General features: G+C 43.7%; 1 protein-coding gene and 1 non-coding gene across 6 annotated transcripts in view; one reads left to right on the top strand and one right to left on the bottom strand.

Moving 5' to 3' along the window:
• Nucleotides 1–20743: 20743 nt before the first annotated feature.
• Nucleotides 20744–23710, top strand: part of sdr42e1 (short chain dehydrogenase/reductase family 42E, member 1) — a 21588-nt gene continuing 18621 nt past the window's right edge. For 3 of the 5 annotated variants that reach the window (XR_011596388.1, XM_070898235.1, XM_070898232.1), the window contains exon 1: nucleotides 20744–20997. Coding sequence is in view for 1 of the 5 variants with exons in the window: in XM_070898235.1 (XP_070754336.1) it covers nucleotides 20948–20997 (50 nt within the window). In the remaining 4 variants the exon portion in view is untranslated. The remainder of the gene's footprint in view (nucleotides 20998–23710) is intronic. The other 2 variants (XM_070898234.1, XM_070898233.1) reach the window with 2 other exon arrangements.
• Nucleotides 22430–22511, bottom strand: trnas-gcu (transfer RNA serine (anticodon GCU)). The gene has a single exon. It is a non-coding gene; the product is annotated as a tRNA-Ser (tRNA).

The following is a 23710-nucleotide window of genomic DNA, read 5'->3' as shown; positions in this document are numbered from 1 at the left end:
CACTGAAGTGTCAGCCTAGATTATGTGCTCAAGTCTCTGGAGTGGGACTTGCACCCACAACTTTCTGACTAAGTTGGAAACACTCATCAGATCAGTGGCATCTGTGGGAAGAAAAACAGAGTTATTATTTCAGGTTGATGACCTTTCATCAGACTTCTAGGGCAGAAATTAGGCTGAAGTGATGGGACCTGTATTAAGTTTCAACCTAGCTTAGTGATACTACTCTTGCCTGAATCAGGTGGTTGTTGTTTCAAACCCCACTTCAGAACTTAACTACATAAACTAGGCTGACAATTAAGGGCAGTACTGTCAAGGTGCTGTCTCTCAGAACTGATGAAAGGTAATCGACCTGAAACGTTAACTCTGTTTCTTGCTCCACAGTTGCTGCCTGACTTGCTGAGTATTTCCAGCATTTTCTTTTATTTCAAATTTCCAGAATTTTGCTTTTGTACAAAATAGTTTATGGATCCTACTTAAGCATGTTCAATCTTCATATTTTCATTATAATCCAAATATTTAATGTAATTCAAAGTCTCACTTAAATCTATTTATTTAAACTTATTATTTCGGTGCACATGGAAATAGTTTGTGGGATGAATACAAGAAAGGAAAATTCTTATAAAGATCTAGCAATATATATTTTTAAGGAGACCAGAGAAACCAAGTCACGAGGTTGGGAAAACAAATCCGCTTTTTTAGATCTCCAGGGTGTATACCATTCCCGAGCAATTATAGCAATCGACCAACTTGCACGTGAGCTCTACCTGTGACTCATCTGCCCCCTCTAGCTCTACCCATGATTGACTTCCCACACCACCACCCATAGATGGCATTTGTCATTACATGGAATCTGCAACAAAGAAACAGGCCATTCAGCCCAACTGATCCATGCCAGTGTTTATACTCCAAATGAGCCTCCTCCCATCAGACTTGATCTAACCCTATCAGCACTCCCTTTTATTCCTTTCTCCCTTATGTACTTGTCTAGCTTCCCCTTAAATGCATCTATAGTATTCACCTCAACTATTCCAAGTGGTAGCTAGTTCCACATTCTAACCCCACTCTGTGTAAAGACATTTCTCCTGAATTTCTTACTTGATTTATTAATGACTATCTTATATTTATGTCCTCTAGTATTGGACACCCCCACAAGTGGAACTCTCTTGATTAGTTTAGAATAGTTTGAAGAAATAAGACCATGATTGACTCTTCCCCCTTCAGCTTCTACACATGACGGACTTACTTTCTGAATTTGCCCTCAATTGAAATGCATGTATAAATTACAAATTTATGAAGCTAGGAGCTAAATCAAGATTGGCTAATTTCTACTGCCAATTGAAGTGTTTTGAGATTCAAACATTAATTAGTTAACTTGGAGTAAAAATGTAATCTAAACCCCAAAGAAAGTGATATTCATTTAAACATCACAGCTCTCACTTAAAAATCAAGAATTCTAAAATGTTGGCCAATAATTAGAAACTTTATATTCCAACTTCATGCCATAAAAGACAAAGGAAGGCACTTTTCATTGGTTCGCTGATATAATTTACATCCCATTTACATTTCAATATTTCAATTTCTAAAGTAACGGACCTGGGCAGAAAACCTATTAGTAACCCAGGTCAAAAGTGCATTTAATGTTTTCCCTCTAAAGCTCAATATTCAAATCAACAGATTTAGGCTTGCTCTGGAAAATTACAGAAGATTGGAGAAAAGCTGATTTTGAGGAGCTGAGAATAGAACTTGGGAAAATAAAATGGGCAACAATATTGGCAAAAAGCGATGTAGAATAGCAGTGGGAAACATTTAAAATGATGTTCAAGAGTGCAGGAACAATATATTCTGCTAAAAGGAAAGAACAAACTAAACACTAATGAGACTCCATGGATGAATAAAGCCATAAGGGAACAATTGAGGGTAAGGAAAGAGGCATACATTAAGTACATGGGGCTCAATTTTCCCGCGTAATTTGATTTTTTGGGTGTATTTATTTTTTTCAAAGTTTCCCTCTGCGATCTGCGCCGGCGTAACTGATTTTTAATAACGATTTTTCTCGGTCAGTTTTTTTTAATACATCATGTCTGTGCCGGTTTTTATAATTTTTCGTAGTTTGGCCAAAATCTTTTCCTCCTAGGTCGGCGTATCTGGCCACTCCCGAAAATCCTTCTGAGCACTTAAGAAAACCAGCACACATTGACAAATCGACACTGAAAAAAAACGCCATTGTTTTTAAATCGAAAATTTTGGAGGGAGTCAAGAACACTGTAAAAATCAATAATAAAGTTCAACTTTTTTTTTTTAAACCTGTCAACGTAGTAAATGGAAGTTGGATATCAGAAGTTTTCTCTTTTTTTTACTCACATGCCACCGCCGAACGTCTTGAAGCAGGGCTGGAGGGTTGTAACTTTGGCCGGCAGAATCAGCCCCACGCTCGGACACAGGGGCTCGGCTGGAAAATAAACCCAGGATTTGGGGAGTGGGGGGGGGGGGGAAGGAAGAGGAGAGAGAGCACGAAGTGCCAATCGGAAGGCTTATGCACTGAACCCGGGAAGCGAGGTGCTGTTCGAAAGGCTTCTGCACTGAGCCCGGTGAGCGAGAGATGATGATTGGCAGACTTCTGAAGACTGCAATGAGTGTGGGGGGTGGGGGGGGAAGTGTAGTCCATCCATACAGACCGTGGGGAGATAACCGTGAACCTGTCCTGCCTGTCTGCTTTCCTGCTGTTTTGAGCTTCTTTTAAATTAAGTATGGGGCAAAACTGACAATGCCATACCTTGTGCATCATGGTGCTACGTAGGAGACAACTGATTCAATGTCATCGCATCAGGAACATCAGAGCCCATAGGATGCTGGACAGGAGGTCTTACCCACCTCGGGTATATCGAGACAGGCGTCGTACCTCCACCTGAGAGATGCAGACTGTGTCAGAAGGCTGCGTTTCCGCAAAGAAGTTGTAACTGAGCTCTGCGAGTTGGTCAAAGCAGACCTGCAACCTAGAAGCAGCAGGACTGCTTTGTCAGTTGAAGTGAAGGTTACAGCTGCACTTTCATTCTATGCCTCCAGCTCCTTTCAAGCTACAACTGGGGATGTGTGCACCATGTCTCAATATGCAACACATGTCTGCATTCGCCAGGTGACAGCTGCACTGTATGCGCAGAGGAATTACTTCATAAAGTTCCCCATGACCGCCCAGGCAATGCGTGACAGGGCTGTGGGCTTCTCCAAGATTGCAGGCTTCCCAAAAGTACAGGGCTGCATTGATTGTATCCGCATCGCCTTACAAGCACCTTTGGAGGATTCCGAGATATACAGGAACAGAAAAGACTTCCACTCCATTAATGTACAGCTCGTGTGTGATGACATGCATCATATCATGTTAGTTGATGCAAGATACCCTGGCAGCACCCATCATACATTCATACTATGCGACACCATTATATCTGCCATGTTTCAGCAGCGGCCAGCAGGACAGAGCTGGCTACTGGGAGACAAAGGGTACGGCCTCGCCACCTGGCTCATGACGCCCCTACGCGTAACCCGAATGGAAGCTGACCGTGAATACATGTCGCACCTTGTGACGCGCAGCATCATAAGAGAGGACCCTTGGCATTTTGAAACAGTGTTTCCAATACTCCCGAGATTGTCGGTCAGTTTACTGTTGTATGCTGCATAACTTAGCCATCATGAGACAGCAGCACCTGGTAGTGGAAGACCCACCTGCGGTGATAGTGGCTGATGATAATGATGCAGATGATGAGCAGGAGGACGACGGCGAGGACAAGGAAGCCATGCAAGTGCCCGAGGCTGGAGCGCGACGGCGGAGGAGGGCGGGTTGTCATGCCCCTTTAACGATTGGTCCAGCCTTGCACCAGCAACTCATCCGCAAACACTTTACTGCTGCCTGAGGGCTCAGCAACAACTATTCCAAATGGACCATGTTTACTGTTTGGAGCTGTTCCGTAATGTTGTGTTGTGTTAATGGAACAAATGATGGAAATTATAACAGAACACAGACAAATGGTCAGCAGCAGAGGAGGGGGCAGGGTGGGTGGCTTGAGTAGGCTCACATAGAACAGGCAGCAGGCTGATTTGAAGGACCACGATGAATGATAGCACATTGCATCAACCAAAGCATAGTTGACGGAGATATCCCCAGGAACCAAAGCATAGCTAGCCTGCGCAGTACTTTACATTTAGCAAAGTCAGACTGTGGAATTTGCAGGACTTACCCTCTCCCTCGAGCGTGGGCCCAGCTTGTGCAGTGCAGATTGCTTTTTTTTCAGGCAGGACCCATTCAAAGCAGCGACCCTCACTTCCAAGAGTGTCAGTGGCTGCAGATTTGCCGGGCCTCCTCCTGTTTTAAGTTCTTTCCCTTTTATTACGTGCCACCTTCCTCTGCAAAGATGAAAACATAACTTTTTAAGAGAGGGTGTCTTTCTGCTGGGTGGGACATACAGATGGTCACATTTACAATTGCAGTTCCATTGAATAAATGAAAATATTAGTTACACCAACTTCTTGACCAAGGTCCTGCCACTTCTTTTTACACTGGCCTCCAGATCGCGTGGTGGTCACCATTGCGCAGTAATCTTCTGCAACTTGGTTCCAGCGTTTCTTCATTTCTTTGGGTGGAACTTTTGTGTGACCTTTGCTGGTGTCCGGCTCCTGCCATCTGCTCTCAATCACAGTAACTAGTGCCTCCACTTTATCCTGTAAGAAATTCTTGGTCCTTGCACCGCTTTGCATCTTGTACTGCTGCAGATCCGATTTTTCCAATGCTCTCTTGTAACACACACAACTGGCTCTTTAAAAATGGCCGATTGCCAACCCAGAGCTGTACTGCGCATGCATTGCAACGACATCAGAAACGTAACTGTTTTTCCCCGCGCACGCGCAGAAGGTGCGGCTTTGTTTTTCGGCGCAGACAGTAGGCTCCACGTCCCGAGGCGACTGGACATGCTGCGCGGTGCCAAATTCAAATTATAGATCGGGGAAGCTTTGGCAAATTATTTCTGGCACATTGCTGGCCTAGAAAAACGGGCATAACTCTGGCCAGACGCCAGAAAATGGGCTTGGGTAAAATTGAGCCCCATGGACAGCAGGGGAGTGCATGATAAGGGAGAATACGAAGAGATTAGGAGAGAAGTAAAAAAAAAAAGAGGAAAGCAAAGAGGAACTATGAAATTAAATTACCAAGGAACACAAAACAAAATAGTAAAATATTTTACAGGCACATCAGTAAAAAAGGCTGGGATGGGAATAGGGCCATTAAGGGATAGACAGGATAATGCCACAGGTAACGATAGATGGCAGAAATATTGAATAATTATTTTGCTTCAATATCTACCAGGGTGATAGAACAGGTGGGCATGACATTGGATGATGAGATTAGTAATGAGGTAAGTGAATTTAAAATAAAAAGAGGGGACATATTAAATAAAGAAATCAAACTCAGAGGTTAAAACCACTGGCCCGGATGGATTGCATCCACGCATTTTAAGAATCTAGGGAAGTTTTAGCACGGGTATTACTGCACATATTTAATAATTATTTAGAAAAAGGTATAGTGTCAGAGGACTGGCAGATAGCTAACGTAATACCTATATTTAAGAAGGGGGATAGAACATGTCCAGGGAACTATAGACCAGTCAGCTTCACATCGGTGGTAGAAAAAATAATGGAATCCCTACTAAAAGAGAAAATAGAACATCGTGGGCTAGAAAATTGGTTTTGGGTCATTGCGGTTTTTTTCCGCCAAAAAAAAAACTATGAATCCACTTTGATTCCGAGGCCCGAAATTGGGAAAAAAATGCGCCCGGCGGGAAAAATTGGCGTTGCACGAAGATCCGCATATTTTCTGCAACTTTTCCCCAAGGCCGACATCGCTGCAAGTTGGGCCGAGGGAGGGGGGACAATCACAATTTTTTCCCCCAAAAAACAAAAATCACAAAACATTCACAATACCCTTACTAGCAAAAGAATTTTAAAATAAAAACTTTATCATACCTTTTTTGCAGGGTTTCAAGGGCTGCACCGACAGGCTTTTCCTCTGCGTTTTCTTCGGTCCTACCTACGGGTTACCGTTGAGCCAAATATCGGGTGAAAGCGCTTTTTCCAGTCTTGCACACTGGCGGTCCACTCCCGAGCAGTATTTCAAAACCACCGGCGCAAGAGTTCAGGTAATTTCCCGGCGCACCGTTTACCGCCTAAAATGGCGAAGTACCACCAAAAAACCCGGCGCAACGTTGCAGAATTTCTAGCCCCTAGAAACCAAAACTATAATGAATAGTCAGCATGGATTTCAAAAGGGAAAGTCTTGCTTGACCAACCTCATTCAATTTTTTGAAGCGCTAACAGAGAGTAGACAATGGTAATGCAGTAGATGTAATTTTACTGTAATCTAATTTAAGTAATGTAATGTTATGTAATTTTCAAAAGGCCTTCGATAAGGTACCCCATAATAGACTGATGAACAAGGTCAGAAATGCAGAGTCAGGGGACAAGTAGCAGAATGAATAGCTGGCTGTCTTCAAGACAGAAAGTAGAAAGTAGGGGTAAAGGGTAGCTATTCAGTGGCAGAAGGTGGTGTTCCACAAGGATCAGGCCTTGTTCACAATTTATATTAACGATTTAGACTTTGGAATCAAAAACACAATTTCTAAATTTGCAGATGACACCACATTGGGGGGATAGTCAATACTGAGGAATTACATGTTTGAAGGAAAAATAGGGAGGTCACTTATTACTTGGAGGGTGGGAGTCTACGAGGGGTAGAGGAACAGAGGTATCGCGGAGTATAAATACACAAATCACTAAAGTTGCGACACAGGTTAGCAAGGCCATAGAGATATAGAATTGAAAAGTAGGGAAGTTACACTAAACTTGCGTGCAGTTTTGGTCGCCATATTATAAAAAGGATAAAGAGGCACTGGAAAGGGTGCAAGGAACATTTAAAAAGGTGATACCAGAAATGTGAGGGTATACATATCAGGAAAGGATGATGAACAGGCAGGGGAAGAAATGGACCCTTTTTTAGAGGCCCATTACTGCCGCCAGGGGGCTTTATCGGCTCCTGGGAGACTACCCGGGCGTTTGCGGAGGCTGCGCCCTGGGCCGCCGCACAACCGGTGATGACATCATCGTTGTGTGTGGCGACCCCTCATCGCAAAACTGGGTGACAGCCGCTCTCGGGGCGGTGCTTAAACGGGAGAGCGGCAGCACCCCAGTCACCTTCACTGGATTGCCGATTCTCGAGGTCAGTTCCAGTATAGCAGCCCTAGTGTGGGCAGCCCGGCACTCCGTTTTGGGTGTGGGGCTGCAGGCCCGGTCTTGCACTGCCTTGGTAGCCTAGTGAAGGTCATCAGAGATCTTGCAGAGTGCGTAGCGGCTCTCCCTTTTAAGCATGGGGAGGGTGTTAAAAAGTGCTTCAGCGCTATGTGAAGCACTCCACTTCCTTTGAGGGGCAGTAACCCCAATTCAGCATTAGGGACGGGACTTCTGCGCCAGGAGCAGAAAGTCCCGGCATCAATTGGTTACCGCCCCCATTTAGGATACAGGGCAATTCCACCTCCGGGTCTCTCTTCTCTTGAAAAAGAGAGGGGTGACCTAATAGAGGTCTTTACAATCGTGGGGAAGAGCATAACTAGAGGCCATCAATATAAGATAGTCGGCAAGAAATCCAATAGGGAATTCAGAGGAAACTTCTTTACCCTGAGTGGTGAGAATGTGGAACTCGCTACCACAGGGAGTGATTGAAGCAAATAGTATAGATGCACTTAAGGGGAGGATAGACAAGGATATAAGGGAAAAGCGAATAAAAGGTTATTCTGATAGATTTAGATGAGGAATGATGGGAGGAGGCTCAAGTAGAGCATAAATGCCAGCATGGACTGGTTGGGCCGAATGGCCTTTTTCTGTGCCATATACTATGTAAAAGATACTAGATGTGTAAAAAATGCAACAATGGGTGGGATAGATGGAACTTCTCATTTAAAAATATCCTATGATTTCTATCAAAAAATTGCAAAATTAAGTTTGTAAAAGAAATGGGTACACAAATTCACTTTACAATAGCAGCCTATAGGCAATGACTGGCACTTAGCTCAATGTATGTGCCAGCAGTCAGAAAACAAATCAGCAGTCTAACAGTATTTGGTTTTCTATTTAATGCACAGCATTTCTGTTAATGAATTTCACTTTCCTTGCATTATACTTTTCCAGAAGCCCAGTTTTTTGCATTTTAACAGCTTATTTTAAAGCAAGAAACACCAATCACTGAACAATAAACCTTCAGTGTCGTGCCAGGATTGGTACACAATATAAAATATACAGATTCTTTTGTTACATATATACAATCTTCACTCTATTGGATTTGTAGATGTATGGCTCGGTACTTCTTGAGGCTTGAATGCTGTGGTAATAGGTTCTATGCTCTGCAAACAACAGAAAGAAAGCACAATTTATTTTAATATCTGAAGTCAACAGCGAGGCTTTAAAGATAACCAAGAAAATAATTGAAAAATACTGAGAATTAAATCCATACACAGATTAATTAAAAACAAATTTATAGAAGTATTTGAGGATGTAAAAAGGTTGGTAGATGGTTCAAAATGACGACTATCATGACTTTAGGAAACCACTTCCTAAGTTCCACCTCAAGTTGTAACTAAGCTGTGAACTCATGAGAGTAAAATGATAGGAAAAAATTAGACAAAAGTATCTCTTGTGGTAATATAAAATAATCTTGATTTTTTTTGAGACATTTTTTTGAATGCTCCAATTTGAATTGAACAATTTTGAATTAAAAAGAATAGATTTTAAAGGTGTTATTACCAATGGTTACTGGATTAAGCTGGCCACAGAATCCCTGCTGTTGATATTATTCACGACATGGAGGATTGTATTGCAAATAAAATTTCTACTTTTTCAGTTGACACCAAGATCTTTTGGAAAGTAGAAGAAAGGGCCAAGATCTAGTCGGAGATCTAGTAACTGAGAAAATTATCAATTTTAATGTTGACTAATGTAAAGAAAATCTAAATGGTGCTAAAAGTGGTAAATAAAACAGGTGCATATATAGTGAAACACATTCCTAATGTACATTAGAATTGTCACAGGTCAAGTCGTCACATGAAAATTTGCCTTGCCCTTTTTGAGAGTAAACAGGCTGGGGCATTTATTAAAGATTATCACTAAAAGGAGGCAGTTAGAAATGTTTACACAGATGGCTATTAGAGCATAGAATGTATTATAGGTTCTACAAGTGGCTATTGAAACAGAGACTATAACCTCATTTAAAATGGTATCGGATAACACAAAAGAATAAGTAGAAAACAGCAGGGAAATGGGGTCAGAATAGCTTCCTATTGAAGAGGTGGCAACAGCATGATGGGCCTCCTGACTGGCTATAATTTCCATGATTCATTACACAATCCACAAATATCAATCGCCTCCTATCATCTAATCACTTCCTAATCAGTCTAACAGCCCAAGCGATTAAGTCCATGTTCTTCGTATTGCACTTGGCTTCATTCCTGTTTTCATCATACCATAAGTGCAAGGCGAAAATCTGGCAATTCTCAAATTATTCTCATCATGGTAAATGATGGAGGTTCCACTATAATTAACTGATGTCGATTGAAAGAAAACATTTGGGTGTGCTATTTACTCAGGTGTTGAAATCATCGGTTTGTGGTCGCTGAGACAAGTTTAATATTAGGCTGTGCAGGAGCCACAGAACTGAAGTCCAATTGGTACCACAATAGCAATCAAGCCTGCAATTTGCCCAATTTGTTGAAGCTTAATGCACAGGTATTCCACTGCACCATTCCCAGATACTAAGAGAAGCTTCTCCACTTCAAATAATAGATATAGTTGTGCAACTGTAACTGGCTGTCAGTGAAATCTCATATCCTGGACATCTCAAAGGAAGCAAATTCACATAATTTCCGATAGATCAGCTTGCTGACAGGGTTCATAGCTAACATCATTCGAGTAGCTGTGTGTGGAGAGCCGACACAGCAAGTCTTCAGGGAGTAGAAACATTACTTTAACATTGTGCCTCCTAAAAAGGAAGGCTAATGTCTTTGAACACTCCCATCACACCCAGAACAACAAGTATTTATGTGGCACCTTTAATGTTATAAAACGTCCCAAGGAGCTTCACAGGAGCGTTATCAAACAATATTTGACATCAGGCCACACAAGGAGATATCAGGGCAGATGAGAGGTAGGTATTAAGCAGCGTCTTAAAGGAGAAACGAGAGGTAGAGAGATGGAGAAGTTTAGGGAGGCAATTCCAGAGCTTAGGCCCTTGGCAGCTGAAGGCACGGCCGCCAATGGTGGAGCGATTGAAATTGGGGATGCTCAAGAGGCCAAAATTTACCACATTCTTTAACTATTGTACTGTACCCGATTAAGGAATTCTTGACACTGAATCGATTTCTTCATCACTTTCTGAGATTCATTTAATTTTTGTAGCAAGGACCCTGAAATAAAGAAACAGGTTTCATGAATAGTGGAAAAAAATATTTACTATACTGAAACAATCAAACTACTCAAAACAGCAAATAACATTTCCTTCGTTCCTGACAAAAACAAAATCAGGGCCGAGATTTCAGTTTGGGTAGGGTGGTTAAGGATTTAAATGTTTAATTCTCGTCGAAAGGAACGACAATTTTTAGACTGTAGGGCAACGTGTGGTACAAGTCAGTAGTGAGGAGTTACAGCCAATGTAGTCAGGATGAGGAATTACAGAGCTCAAACACATAATTTATTAAAAGAGAGGAGTCCCTTTAAACAAATGCTGCAAAAAATGTAACACTGTTAGGTTCTTTTTCTTTTGGGATATTTCAGGAAAAAATTATGAGGAAATCTTGTTTTGTTTTGAAGAGCTACATACTAATCTTCGTCACAATATCACAAAAATGATTTAAATGTTTTTACCACAATTTCTCATTTCATCACAAGCTTGCAAACAAATGAGGAACAAACTGCAGAACACTTTTTTTCAGTGATGTAACAATAAAGAGATGGTGCAGTCGGAAAATGGTGACAGAACATTCAAATGTGCTTTTTTGCAGGGTTCTAGATTTCAGATTTTCCAACTCATCCTGGTTTCTGAGCAACCGTATATAACAACATAAGAAATAGGTGCAGGAGTAGGCCATATAGCCCCTTGAGCCTGCTCCACCATTCAATAAGATCATGGCTGACCTGATCATGGACTCAGCTCCACTTCCCCGCCCGCTCCCCATAACCCCTTATCATTTAAGAAACTGTCTATTTCTGTCTTAAATTTATTCAATGTCCCAGCTTCCACAGCTCTCTGAGGCAGCGAATTCCACAGATTTACAACCCTCCGAGAAGAAATTTCTCCTCATCTCTGTTTTAAATGGGCGGACCCTTATTCTAAGATCATGCCCTCTAGTTCTAATCTCTCCCATCAGTGGAAACATCCTCTCTGCATCCACCTTGTCAAGCCCCCTCATAATCTTATACGTTTCGATAAGATCATCTCTCATTCTTCTGAATTCCAATGAGTAGAGGCCCAACCTAATCAACCTTTCCTCATAAATCAACCCCCTCATCTCCAGAATCAACCTAGTGAACCTTCTTTGAACTGCCTCCAAAGCAAGTATATCCTTTCTTAAATATGAAAACCAAACCTGCATGCAGTATTCCAGGTGTGGCCTCACAATACCTTATATAGCTGTAGCAGGACTTCCTTGCTTTTATACTCCATCCCTTTTGCAATAAAGGCCAAGATACCATTGGCCTTCCTGATCACTTGCTGTACCTGCATACTATCCTTTTGGGTTTCATGCACAAGTACCCCCGGGTCCCACTGTACTGCAACACTTTGCAATCTTTCTCCATTTAAATAATAACTTGTTCTTTGATTTTTTTTCTGCCAAAGTGCATGACCTCACGCTTTCCAACATTATACTCCATCTGCCAAATTTTTGCCCACTCACTTAGCCTGTCCATGTCCTTTTGCAGATTTTGTGTATCCTCCTCACACATTGCTTTTCCTCCCATCTTTGTATCATCAGCAAACTTGGCTACGTTACACTCAGTCCCTTCTTCCAACTCGTTAATATAGATTGTAAATAGTTGGGGTCCCAGCACTGATCCACGCGGCACCCCACTAGTTACTGGTTGCCAACCAGAGAATGAACCATTTATCCCTACTCTCTGTTAGTTAGCCAATCCTCTATTCATGCTAATATATTACCCCCAATCCCATGAACTTTTATCTTGTGCAGTAACCTTTTATGTGGCACCTTGTCAAATGCCTTCTGGAAGTCCAAATACACCACATCCCATCCACTGGTTCCCCTTTATCCACCCTGTTCGTTACATCCTCAAAGAACTCCAGCGAATTTGTCAAACATGACTTCCCCTTCATAAATCCATGCTGACTCTGCCTGACCGAATTTTGATTTTCCAAATGTCCTGCTACTGCTTCTTTAATAATGGACTCCACCATTTTCCCAACCATAGATGTTAGGCTAACTGGTCTATAGTTTCCTGCTTTTTGTCTGCCTCCTTTTTTAAATTGGGGCGTTACATTTGCAGTTTTCCAATCTGCTGGCACTTCCCCAGAATCCAGGGAATTTTGGTCAATTACAACCAATGCATCCACAATCCCTGCTGTTACTTCCCTTAAGACCCTAGGATGCAAGCCATCAGGTCCAGGGGGTTTATCTGCCTTTAGTCCCATTATGTTACTAGAGTACAACCTCCTTAGTGATTGTGATTGTGTTAAGCTCCTCCCCCACTATAGCCCCTTGACTATCCACTGTCGGAATATTGTTAGTGTCCTCTACCGTAAAGACTGATAGAAAATATTTGTTCAGAGTTTCTGCCATCTCCATGCTCCCCATTACTAATTCCCCGGTCTCGTCCTCTAAGGGACCAACATTTACTTTAGCCATTCTTTTCCTTTTTATATACCTATAGAGACTCTCACTATCTGTTTTTATATTTTGTGCTAGTTTACTTTCATAGTCTATCTTCCCTTTCTTCATCAATTTTTTAAGTCGTTCTTTTCTGGCTTTTAAAAGCTTCTCGCTAAAGGGCAACAATTACAGGAAATGCTATACACAAGACAAGACACATATACACAGACCTCATTTATTTTCTAGTAGATTATTGTCTCAAACAAAAAAGTGAAACATTTATAACAATGCAACATTTCAAGCAGCATTAAATCTGAGAACACCTCATACCTTCGGCAATAGGCCGAGTCTTCACCCTTACAAATTATTCCTCAGGTTGGATGGTTTGATAATGGACCAACAGAACAGGCTATATGAGGCACACAACATTAACCAAGTGACAGTATGAGGGCTCACAGAATGTGTTATGCAGCAAAATTAACAATTTCAATGGACAGTCTCCTTGGCTTCCCTTACTTTTGTTTAGCACCTTGGGATATTTTTTCTATGTTAAAGGCACTATATAAGTGCAAAGAAAGGAGTGGAAATAACTTGCCGTCTTTCATGATCTTAGGGCATCCCAAAGTGCTTTACAGCCAATGAAGTACGTACTTTTTGAAGTGTAGTTGCCTAGCCACTGACTCCATCCCTCTCCCTGGCAAAAGGCTGAACCAGACTGTTCGCAACTTTGGTGTCGCATTTGACATTGAGATGAGTTTTCAACCACATATCCGCTCCATTACCAAAACTGCCTACTTCCACCACTAACATTTCCCAACTCCGCTGTAGAAGTATAGGCCATTATGCACTGTCAATTTCCCCAGGAAAGAAGCTAGTCACCCCAATTGTGTTACAATAGGCCAGGTGCAGGCTACTAGTGAATCGGCCAGACATTAGTAAAACAATGGTCATCGAATTTAGCTGATTACATTAGACTTATTGACATGATCACCTCAGACTTACCGGAGTCAACTCAACAGTTTAGGTTAGAAAGAACAGGCAGAGAAGAAAGTTATAAATATAGATAGGTCCGGACTATCCATAGTGAGAACCAAGGAGCAACACTCGATAGGAGTAGGTGCCAGGGAAGAGACCCTTGACGGAACAGTATTAGTACGGACCGGGTCTACTGGGTAACTATAGAGTATAAGTGAGTCTTGTACTTTTTCGATATTAAACAAACATTAACGGTACCGCCATCGTCTAATGTGTCATTTGATATTTAACTCAAGAACCGTCGTAGGCAACTACTAGTCACAGTAGTCGTTCACAAATTGTCATTCGAGCAACATTGACGACCCAGATGGGACATTGCTGAGTTAAATTAAATAAATAAGAAAGACATAGGAAAAATGGCAGGAAAAGGTGGAACCTCCCTGTCAGGGGAAGTGCAGCTTAATCAGTTCAGGGGATAGCTTGAGTTTACCGGATTTCCCGGAGACTCATTCTTTGACAAAACTAAAAAGGAAAAGAAAAGGAGGGAGTCTAAATGTGTAAAATAAAACATAGAATTTGCTACTATGGAGGTTTGAAAAGTTATGAAATGTATTGTGTGTGATGCTTCAGTGTGAATAGTAAAGTTAAAAGCATATGGATGGTTTTTAACTTGTCTTTAAGTGTGTGTGTCTGGATTGTTTTTTTTTCCCAACTGGCACTGGTTAGTTTGAAATTGGTTTGAATTAATTTGGAGTTAGAGGTTAATTAACCTGTGAAAAACAGATTTTTACTATGGGCATGGTGAATTTTTGGTTGGTTTAAATTGTGTGAAAAACCTCTTGCTCCAGACATGAGGCAATCAGATATATTTGGTATTTTAAAATAAAGAAATTTTCCAACCAATTTAAGAATGTGGACCAGTGGAGAAAACAGTGTGCTGCTATTATGCATGAAAGAGATGTAATGTGTAAGCTATTGGTATGTGTGGTACCATGCATTAGTATGCGTGTTTGTCGAACCTTTTAAAATGCGAAAAAGGAAGATAACTCTCCGCACTAGACTTCAAAAAGCAACACCTTTTTGCAGAGTTGAATGTAAATATTTTGAGCATTTTAAAATTTTAAGAAAATTTTAAGTTTGGAATTTGATTGGATGTTTCCCTCAGTAACAGAAAGGGGATCAGGATTGATGAGTTAACCCATTGGGCTGGCACGAAGCCACAATGGAGTTTCTATTTTTTCTTCTAAGCAGGACTGCTGATGGTGCAAGATTACCAAGAGGGGTTGTTTAACATGCAAGTGACTTCAAGGTGTTACCAAACTTTAACTTTTGCTGGAACAAAGGAGAAAAGCTCCAGTAATGTTCAAGAGTTTGAACTTTTTATCTGCAATGATGGATCTCAAAAGTCACAGCATGGTGACAAAAGTGAACTCAAGACTTTGCTTTAAAAAAAATGCTTGGAATTAATGATTTGGAATCATGGGCCCAAGTTTCCACAAGAAAAAAAACGGGCGCCCCTCCGAGCTGGGCACCCGTTTTTCGCGCCTAAAACGGCGCCTAAAAAAATCCTCGGTATTCTCCACCGACTTACAGGTCCTGTGGCACTCGGCGCAGTCAGCACGAGCTGTGGGGGGGGCGGAGCCAGGTCCCGGCGCTGAAAACAGTGCCGGGACCTCTGCACATGCGCGCTACAGTCGGCACGCAAGTGCAGTAGCTCCAGGCGCCGAACTGTGTGGGAGGGGCCCGAAGCACGCAGCCCCTAGCCCTGGCCCAATGGCCTCATGGGGCTGCGTGAATGAGGCTCCTCCTACGGCCAGCTCCTGCTCCCCGCCCGACCAGACACTCGCTCCCCCCCGCCGACCAGACCCGACCCGACACCCGCTCCCCCCCGCCCCGACCCGCTCCCCGACCGAGACGCGACACCCGCTCTCCGCACCCCCCCCGACCCGACACCCGCTCTCCCCCCCCCCCCCCCCCCCACCGAGACCCGACACCCGCTCCCCCCCACCCCCCCGACCCGATCCGACACCCGCTCTCCCCCTCCCCCGCCCCGACACCCGAGACCCGCTCCCCCCCGCCCCGACCGAGACCCGCTCTCCCCGACCCGAGGCCCGCTCCCGCTCCCCCCCCGACCCGACCCCCGCTCCCCCCCGACCCGACACCCGCTCTCCCCCCCCCCCCCCCCCCCCCCACCCACCCGACACTCGCTCTCTCCCCACCCCCACCCACCCGACACCCGCTCCTGTTCCCCGACCCCCCTCTCCCCCTCTCTCTCTCCCTCCCTCTCCCCTTCTCTCTCGCTCAGCGGCACGAAGAGCTGCAGAATTCTCCCTGGCTGAAGCACTTTCACACAGGTAGGAAGATGGTTTATTTAATCTTTTCTTGGCTTATAAATGTTTATTCAGGTTGGATTTATTTGTATAATATTTGTAGAAGTATAAATAAGGATTTATTGTCGAATTTAATGAGTTCCCTTCCCCCCCACCTCGTTCTGGACGCCTAATTTGTAACCTGCGCCTGATTTTTTAATGTGTAGAACAGGTTTTTTCAGTTCTACAAAAATCTTCACTGGCGCCATTCTACTTTAGTTTGGAGTACATTTTCACTATGGAAACTTTCAAATCAGGCGTCAGTGGCCGGACACGCCCCCTTTTGAAGAAAAAATTCTGTTCTAAACTAAAACTGTTCTACCTGACTAGAACTGCAGAAAAAAAAATGTGGAGAATTGCGATTTCTAAAATAGTCCGTTCTCCACCAGTTGCTCCTAAAAATCAGGCGCGAATCATGTGGAAACTTGGGCCCCATGTGTTATTTTCCATGATACTCGACAGGGAAGATAAAGAACTTCTATCCAAATGCAGTGCAGATACCTTTTGTTTTGTTAAATCACAAAGGCTGGACATAGCTTATTGTGAAATTAAAATTAACTTGGCAAATTGATTTGAGTTGTTGCTCAAGCACTCAGGAAGAGAAATTTATCATAAATTTAAGGGGATAATTCAATCTTATTTTATTTGAAAAGGTCCAGTCTATGTGGTGCCATTTAAACTGTGTTTGAAAGAATGGGGTTTTTTTGGGGGGAGGGGCGGGGGGAGTATGTTGCGTTCTTGTAGACTGGACTGCTCTCTGAAATGATAATATTTTAAGAAAGTTCATTGAGAGCTTATCAGCAGGCCAACTGTAAGAAACATATATAATCAGTAATCCACGGAAGAGCTTAAACCCAACGGAAGGGAAGATAGTGGTTCAGGTATTACAGACACCTACTACCCCCGAGCCAACTACCCCACTCATTGTTCAGACCATCACCCCAATCACTACGACCCTGCTTCCGGTTTGGGACTGCACCAAACACAAGCCAGGCCCAAGGGGAGGCGTTGTTATAAGACCGGCATGAAAGGTTGTGTATGACAATATACAGTATGAGTTGATACCTGTTGTACTTAACATAAGTACTATTCAGTTACCCAACTGGTGCCCGGATAATTTAAGGAAATTATATCAGGACCTGACTTCACTACTGTCGAGACAAGTAATAGGACTAAATAAGACGGAAAGTAAGAGTAGGCGGAAAAGAAGCATTGCAAATGACATAGGTACAGCGTACGGGGCAGGAACGGCCACAGTTAATTTCTTAGCTACTACTAATCTGAACGCTAAGGTAAAGGGATTGACAGGACAAATAAAGCAGGTTTTAAATAGGTTAAACAATAAATCAGAGACAGGTAGCGGAGGCAGGAAAAGATGATGGTAAGCTGGAGAGAAGAATGGTCACCGTATTGGAAAGTCACGCTCAGACTATCAACCAATTAAATCAATACTGCCAAGAAAGCAGAGAACCAAACTCAAGCGCAAGTTTTAAGTACTATCTGACCTCTAACAAGGAACACCATCCTGTAGATGGATGCCAGCTGCGAAAACACTGCAAGGTGTGATTCAACGAGGAATGCGCCGGACCAAGAGGAACGCCAGCGATCGGAATAATATTGGGGATACCAGTATTCAATAACCAGACCGGTATGACTCTGTTTGAAGTAAGGAATGTTGGAACCATACAAGGCGGAGTATGGATAGGCCTGACCAATATGAAACCACATGCGGTAAATCTACCTACCAAAATGACTGGGACCAGTCTGCACCAATGCAGCCAAACTACCCGGACTATGCTCTGCCCTTACAAGATCTATCCTACCAACGAGGCCCAGTGTGGTTTCAAGAACAGCACCGCCAAGAACTGTAAACTGACCATGTTGAATATGAAGGCCCAAACATTCGTCAGGAGTGACCATTTGGGAAATGGGACTACGGAACAGAAATTTGCCCAACACCCAAATCAAGCTTCAACTGCTGATACCTATGAGACTTGGAAACGAAGAAATTATTAATATCGAAAGAAGAGGACAAGTCAATATCACGATACAAGAAACCTTGAAAACCCAGCAGGAAACTTATTTCGCCAGAAGGGGCATCAACATCCAGTTCAAAAGGAACACCTAACAGAAATCAGACATAAATTAGATTTGGTATACAGAATTTACGAAAAGGTGGAAATAAATACCAGAGACATTGAAGCTGAAATCACCCGAATTAAAATCGGCACTTGGTAGGACGAAATTTGGAATTGGGGAGAGAATGTGAATATCCACCCCTGGATCAGACTTTTCTCTCATCTTACGGTCATCTTGATAGCAATAATTTTCCTAGCATTAATAATAATGGTAGCATATGTGAGAAAGTTGGTACGTAGATTGGAGTTACAGCTGGGATGGGACCCCAAATCAAAGCCAAAACTCTACTGTAATCAAATCTATATATATGTGATTGATCAAAGGGAGGAATGTGGAAGTATTGGACATTATGCACTGTCAATTTTCTGCAGGAAAGAAGCTAGTCACCCCAATTGTGTTACAATAAACCAAGTGCAGGTTACTAGTGAATCAGCCAGACATTAGCAAACCAATGGTCATCGAATTTAGCTGATTGCATTAGACTTACTGACATGATCACCTCAGAGTTACCGGAGTCAACTCGACAGTCTAGGTTAGAACAGAACAGGCAGAAATATTATAGGTTCGGACCATCCATAGAGAGAACCTAGGAGCAACACTCGACAGAAGTAGGTGCCAGGGAAGAGACCCTTGACGGAAGTGAAGTAGGTGTCAGGGAAGAGACCCTTGACGGAAGAGTGTTAGCACGGACCGGATCTATTGGGTAACTGTAGAGTATAAATGGCGAGTCTTGTACTTTTTCTACAATAAACGAACATTAACGGTACCGCCATTGCCTAGTGTGTCATTTGGTGTTTAACTCAAGAACTGTCGCAAGCAACTGCTAGTCACACGACTAGCGAAATTGCCTGCCCTGCCTCTGCTCCTCTGCTGCTGAAACCCACAGCCACACCTTTGTTGACTATTCCAATGCTCTCCTGGCCAGCCTCCCATTTTCCACTTTACATAAACTTAAGCTTATCCTAAAATCTTAACTCGCTGGTATCTTAACTCGCACCAAGTCCCGTTGACCCATTGGCTCACCTCTTCCTATCTCTGTAATCTCCTTCAGCCCTACAAGTTTTTACGATCGCTACGCTCCTCCAAATCTGGCATCTTGTGCATACCTAATTTTAATCACTCCACCCTTGGCGGCTGTGCCTTCAGTTACCAAGGCCCTAAACTCTGGAATTCCCTTCGTAAACCTCTCTGCATCTACTTCCTCCTTTAAGACACTCCTTAAAACATACTTATTTGACCAACCTTTTCGTCATATGTCTCCAATATCTCATGTGACTCGGTATCAAATTTTGATTAGTAATGCTCATGAAGCACCTTGGGATGTTTTACTACATTAAAAGGTGCTATATAAATGCAAGTTGCTGCAATTGTTACTGTTGTAATCCAAGTTGTTGCTGTGGTCACTAATGTAATGCAAGTCTTTGATGCTCTGAAGCTGCCTTGCTCTCACTCTCCCTAATTCCCTCCACATGCAATCTCTTTCGAATGAGATATCGGTTCTCTCAGATGGATGTAAAAGATCCCATGGCACTAAGTCAAAGACGAGCAGGGGAGTTATCCCCGGTGTCCTGGTCAATATTGATCCCTCAATCAACATAACAAAAACAGATTATCTGGTCATTATCAAATTGCTGTTTGTGAGAGTTTGCTTGTATGCAGATTGACTGCCGCATTTCTCACATTACAACAGTGACTCCACTCCAAAAGTACTTCATTGGCTGTAAAGCGCTTTGAGACATCCGGTGGCCGTGAAAGGCGCTATATAAATGCAAGTCTTTTAGCTCGGCCCCTACCTGCAAAGGCCTCACCTACTCTTCGGCGAGGCCTCACCTAACTCTCCTTCTACTGGTCAGTGTCCATTTAATCCTCAATGAAGCGCCACCAGGAGCGCATGTCACTACAGTAAAAGATACCAGTTATTACTTATAATATTTATGATCAGTAGCAGCCATACATCCCGTAAAAAAAAGCTTAATTTTCAAATTGAAGTACAATTCAAGAGCCAAGTGGATGACGGTTACCGGGCAGCAGACAAACAATAACAGCGCGAGCAGCATGGCTCGGTTCTACACGACGTTAAATGTAGCGGCGATACGGGATAAATACCCAGAGTATTGTTGACAGCCGTGAGCTCAACCGCCACAGCCGCACAATCTTCGGCGCTTATTTTACCCGCCATTCCTGTCCGCCCACAGAGCGGGCCCGCGCAGTTTGGATGGACCAACCAGATCGGTCGCCGCCATCTTTGATGATGGCAGTGCCAGACTTTGCGCCCTGAACGGCTCCATCTTTGCTCCTGGCAGCACTTCAATGTGGGGGGAGGAGGGGCCCTAACAGCGCCATCTTTAGCCTAGACTGTTTGGTTTATAGGTCGATGTAAAATATTTAGTCGCTGGCGAGCGCGCCGTAGGAACTGGATTCATCTCCCGTCTTTTTTGATTTTCGAAACCTGTAAATGTGAATTAGATTGTTTGGCGGTCTGGGCCTGTCGCCAAACCGGTTTGAGCCAAGAATGCGCGCGCCACGTGACTCGAGCGGCTGGCCGGGCGGAATGGCGCCGCCATGGTAACGGTGGGAGCTGTGCGCGGAGCGACGGGCTTTACCCGGCAAAGGTAGCACTTTATTACAACGGGACCAGTGTATTACTGGTAACTGAAGGCTCTTCTGCGGGCAGGAAAATACTAACTTGTCCCGATTAGGCGCTTTGCAGTCTTCCCGACTCACAATGGTTTCAGAAAAGGAGGCCATTTGGCCCGTGCCAGCCCTCTGTAAGAGCCCTTCAGTTAGTCCCATTTCCCCTGCCCTGTAATTTGTTTTCTTTCAGGTACTGCATATATACAAGTCTATAAATTCAAGTCTTTTTCTTTTACTTATCCAACTCCCCTTTTGAAAGCCACGATTGAGTCTGCCTCCACCATTTTTTCAGGCAGTGCATTCCAGATTCTAACCACTCACAGCGTTTTAAAAAAGTGTTTTCTCAAGTCGCCTTTAGTTCTTCTACCAATCACCTTAAATCTGTGTCCTCTCATTCTTGACCCTTCTGCCAATGGGAACAGTATCTCTCTATCTATTCTGTCCAGACCCCTCATGATTTTGAACACCTGGATCAAATCTCCTCTGCTCTAAAGGAGAACCCCAGCTTCTCCAGTCTATCCTTGCAACTGAAGTCCCTGATCCCTGGAATCATTCTCATAAATCTTTTCTGCACCCTCTCTAAGGCCTTCACATCCTTTCTAAAGTGCGGTGCCCAGAATTGGACACAGTATTCCAGTTGAGGCCAAACCAGTGTTTTATTCAGGTTCATCATCATTTCCATGATTTTGAACTCAACACCTCTATTCATGAAGACCAGGATACCATAAGCTTTTTTAACTGCTTTCTCAACCTGCCCTGCCACCTGCAACGATTTATGCACATATACATATCCCAGGTCTCTCTGTTCTTGCACCCGCTTTAGGATTGTACCCTTTAGTTTATATTTCCTCTCCTCATTCTTTCTACAAGTGAATCACGTCACAATTTTCAGCATTACATTTCATCTGCCCATTCCACCAACCTGATTATGTACTCTTGAAGTCTATCACTATCCTCCTTACTGTTCACTACTACCAAGTTTTGTGTTATCTGCAAATTTTGAAATTGTATACCCATGTCCAGGTCATTAATATATATCAGTGGTCCTAGAACTGACCTCTAGAGAACACCACTGTATTCCTTCCTCCAGTCCAAAAAATAATCATTCACCACTACTCTGTTTCCTGTCACTAAGCCAATATTGTATCCATGCTGCCAATGTGCCTTTTATTCCATGGGCTTCAACTTTGCAGGCAAGCCTATTATCGGCACTTTGTCGAACGCCTTTTGGAAATCCATGTACACCACGTCAACTGCAATAAGCAATTAATTAACAAATAAAAAAGAGAAGGAAACTCTTTTTGGAGTTTATCTGAAAAACATAAAACATTAATCCGTGCCACCCGACCTGGATGACACACCAGACATTTACAAGGCCCTTTAAAACGTGGTCAAGCTGTAAGCCAACGACGACGCGGATGAGATCCGAACCCATGCGTGCAGAGCACAATAGATTAGCAGTCCATCGCCTTAACCTCTCGGCCACCTCGTCTCTGCTTTAACCCTGCACCTAAAACACCAAGACCAAAGTAATAAGTAATCAATCAATCAATAACAAATAAAAAATAGAAGTCCTATCTTTATGTGAAGGGAAGGCAGTGGGCCGCCGAGGGGAGGAGAGGAGGAAGGGAGAGGAAGAGAGGAGGAAGGGAGAGGGAGGAGAGGAGGAAGGAGAGGGGAGGAGAGGAGGAGGGGAGGAGAGGAGGAAGGGAGAGGGAGGAGGAAGGGAGAGGGGAGGAGGAAGGGAGAGGGGAGGAGAGGAGGAAGGGAGGGAGAGGGGAGGAGAGGAGGAAGGGAGAGGAGAAGGGGGAGGAGAGGAGGAAGGGAGGGAGGAGAGGAGGAAGGGGGGGGAGGAGAGGAGGAAGGGGGGGAGGAGAGGAGGAAGGGGGGGGAGGAGAGGAGGAAGGGAGGGGGGAGGAAGGGAGGGGGGAGGAGAGGAGGAAGGGAGGGGGGAGGAGAGGAGGAAGGGAGGGGGAGGAAGGGAGGGGGGAGGAAGGGAGGAGAGAGGGAAGGGAGGGAGAAACATATGAGCCTGCCCAGGTCCCATCCTACTCACGTCTTGCCCCCAATCGCTTTGCTTTCCTGCTATCTCCGCCTCTCCGAACATCTCTAAGACAGTCCCAAGGAACACTCGATGGCCTCAGTCATCTTCCTTCTTGATGGTCACTTGTACCTAGCAGAATAGATAACGGGGAACCAGTGGATGTGGTGTATTTGGATTTTCAGAAGGCATTCGATAAGATGCCACCCAAGAAGTCATTAAACAAAACTAGGGCTTATGGGATTAGGGGTAATATACTAGCATGGATTGAGGATTGGTTAACGGACAGAAAACAGTAGGAATAAACGGGTCATTTTCGGGTTGGCAGACTAACTAGTAGGGTACCGCAAGGATCAGTGCTTGGGCCTCAGCTATTCACAATCTATATCAATGATTTGGTTGAGGTGACCAAAAGTAACATATCCAAGTTTGCTGATGATACAAAGCTAGGTGGGAATGTAAGTTGTGAGAAGGATGCAAAGAGCCTTCAAGTGGATGTAGACAGACTAAGTGAGTGGTAAATGGAATATAGGGCCCAAGTTTCGAGCCGCGCCTAGAACGGCGCAGTCCCGACCTGGACGCCCGTTTTTCGCGCCACAAAGTGCGCCTAAAAAAGCGCTCCAGATTCTCCACCTCCCTGCAGGTCCTCT

The sequence above is a fragment of the Pristiophorus japonicus genome, chromosome 13 (genome assembly GCF_044704955.1).
Source record: "Pristiophorus japonicus isolate sPriJap1 chromosome 13, sPriJap1.hap1, whole genome shotgun sequence".
In the NCBI taxonomy this organism is placed as follows: Eukaryota; Metazoa; Chordata; class Chondrichthyes; family Pristiophoridae; genus Pristiophorus; species Pristiophorus japonicus.
The sequence above is the reverse complement of the archived record's forward strand: the minus strand, read 5'-3'. Positions and strand labels throughout refer to the sequence as shown.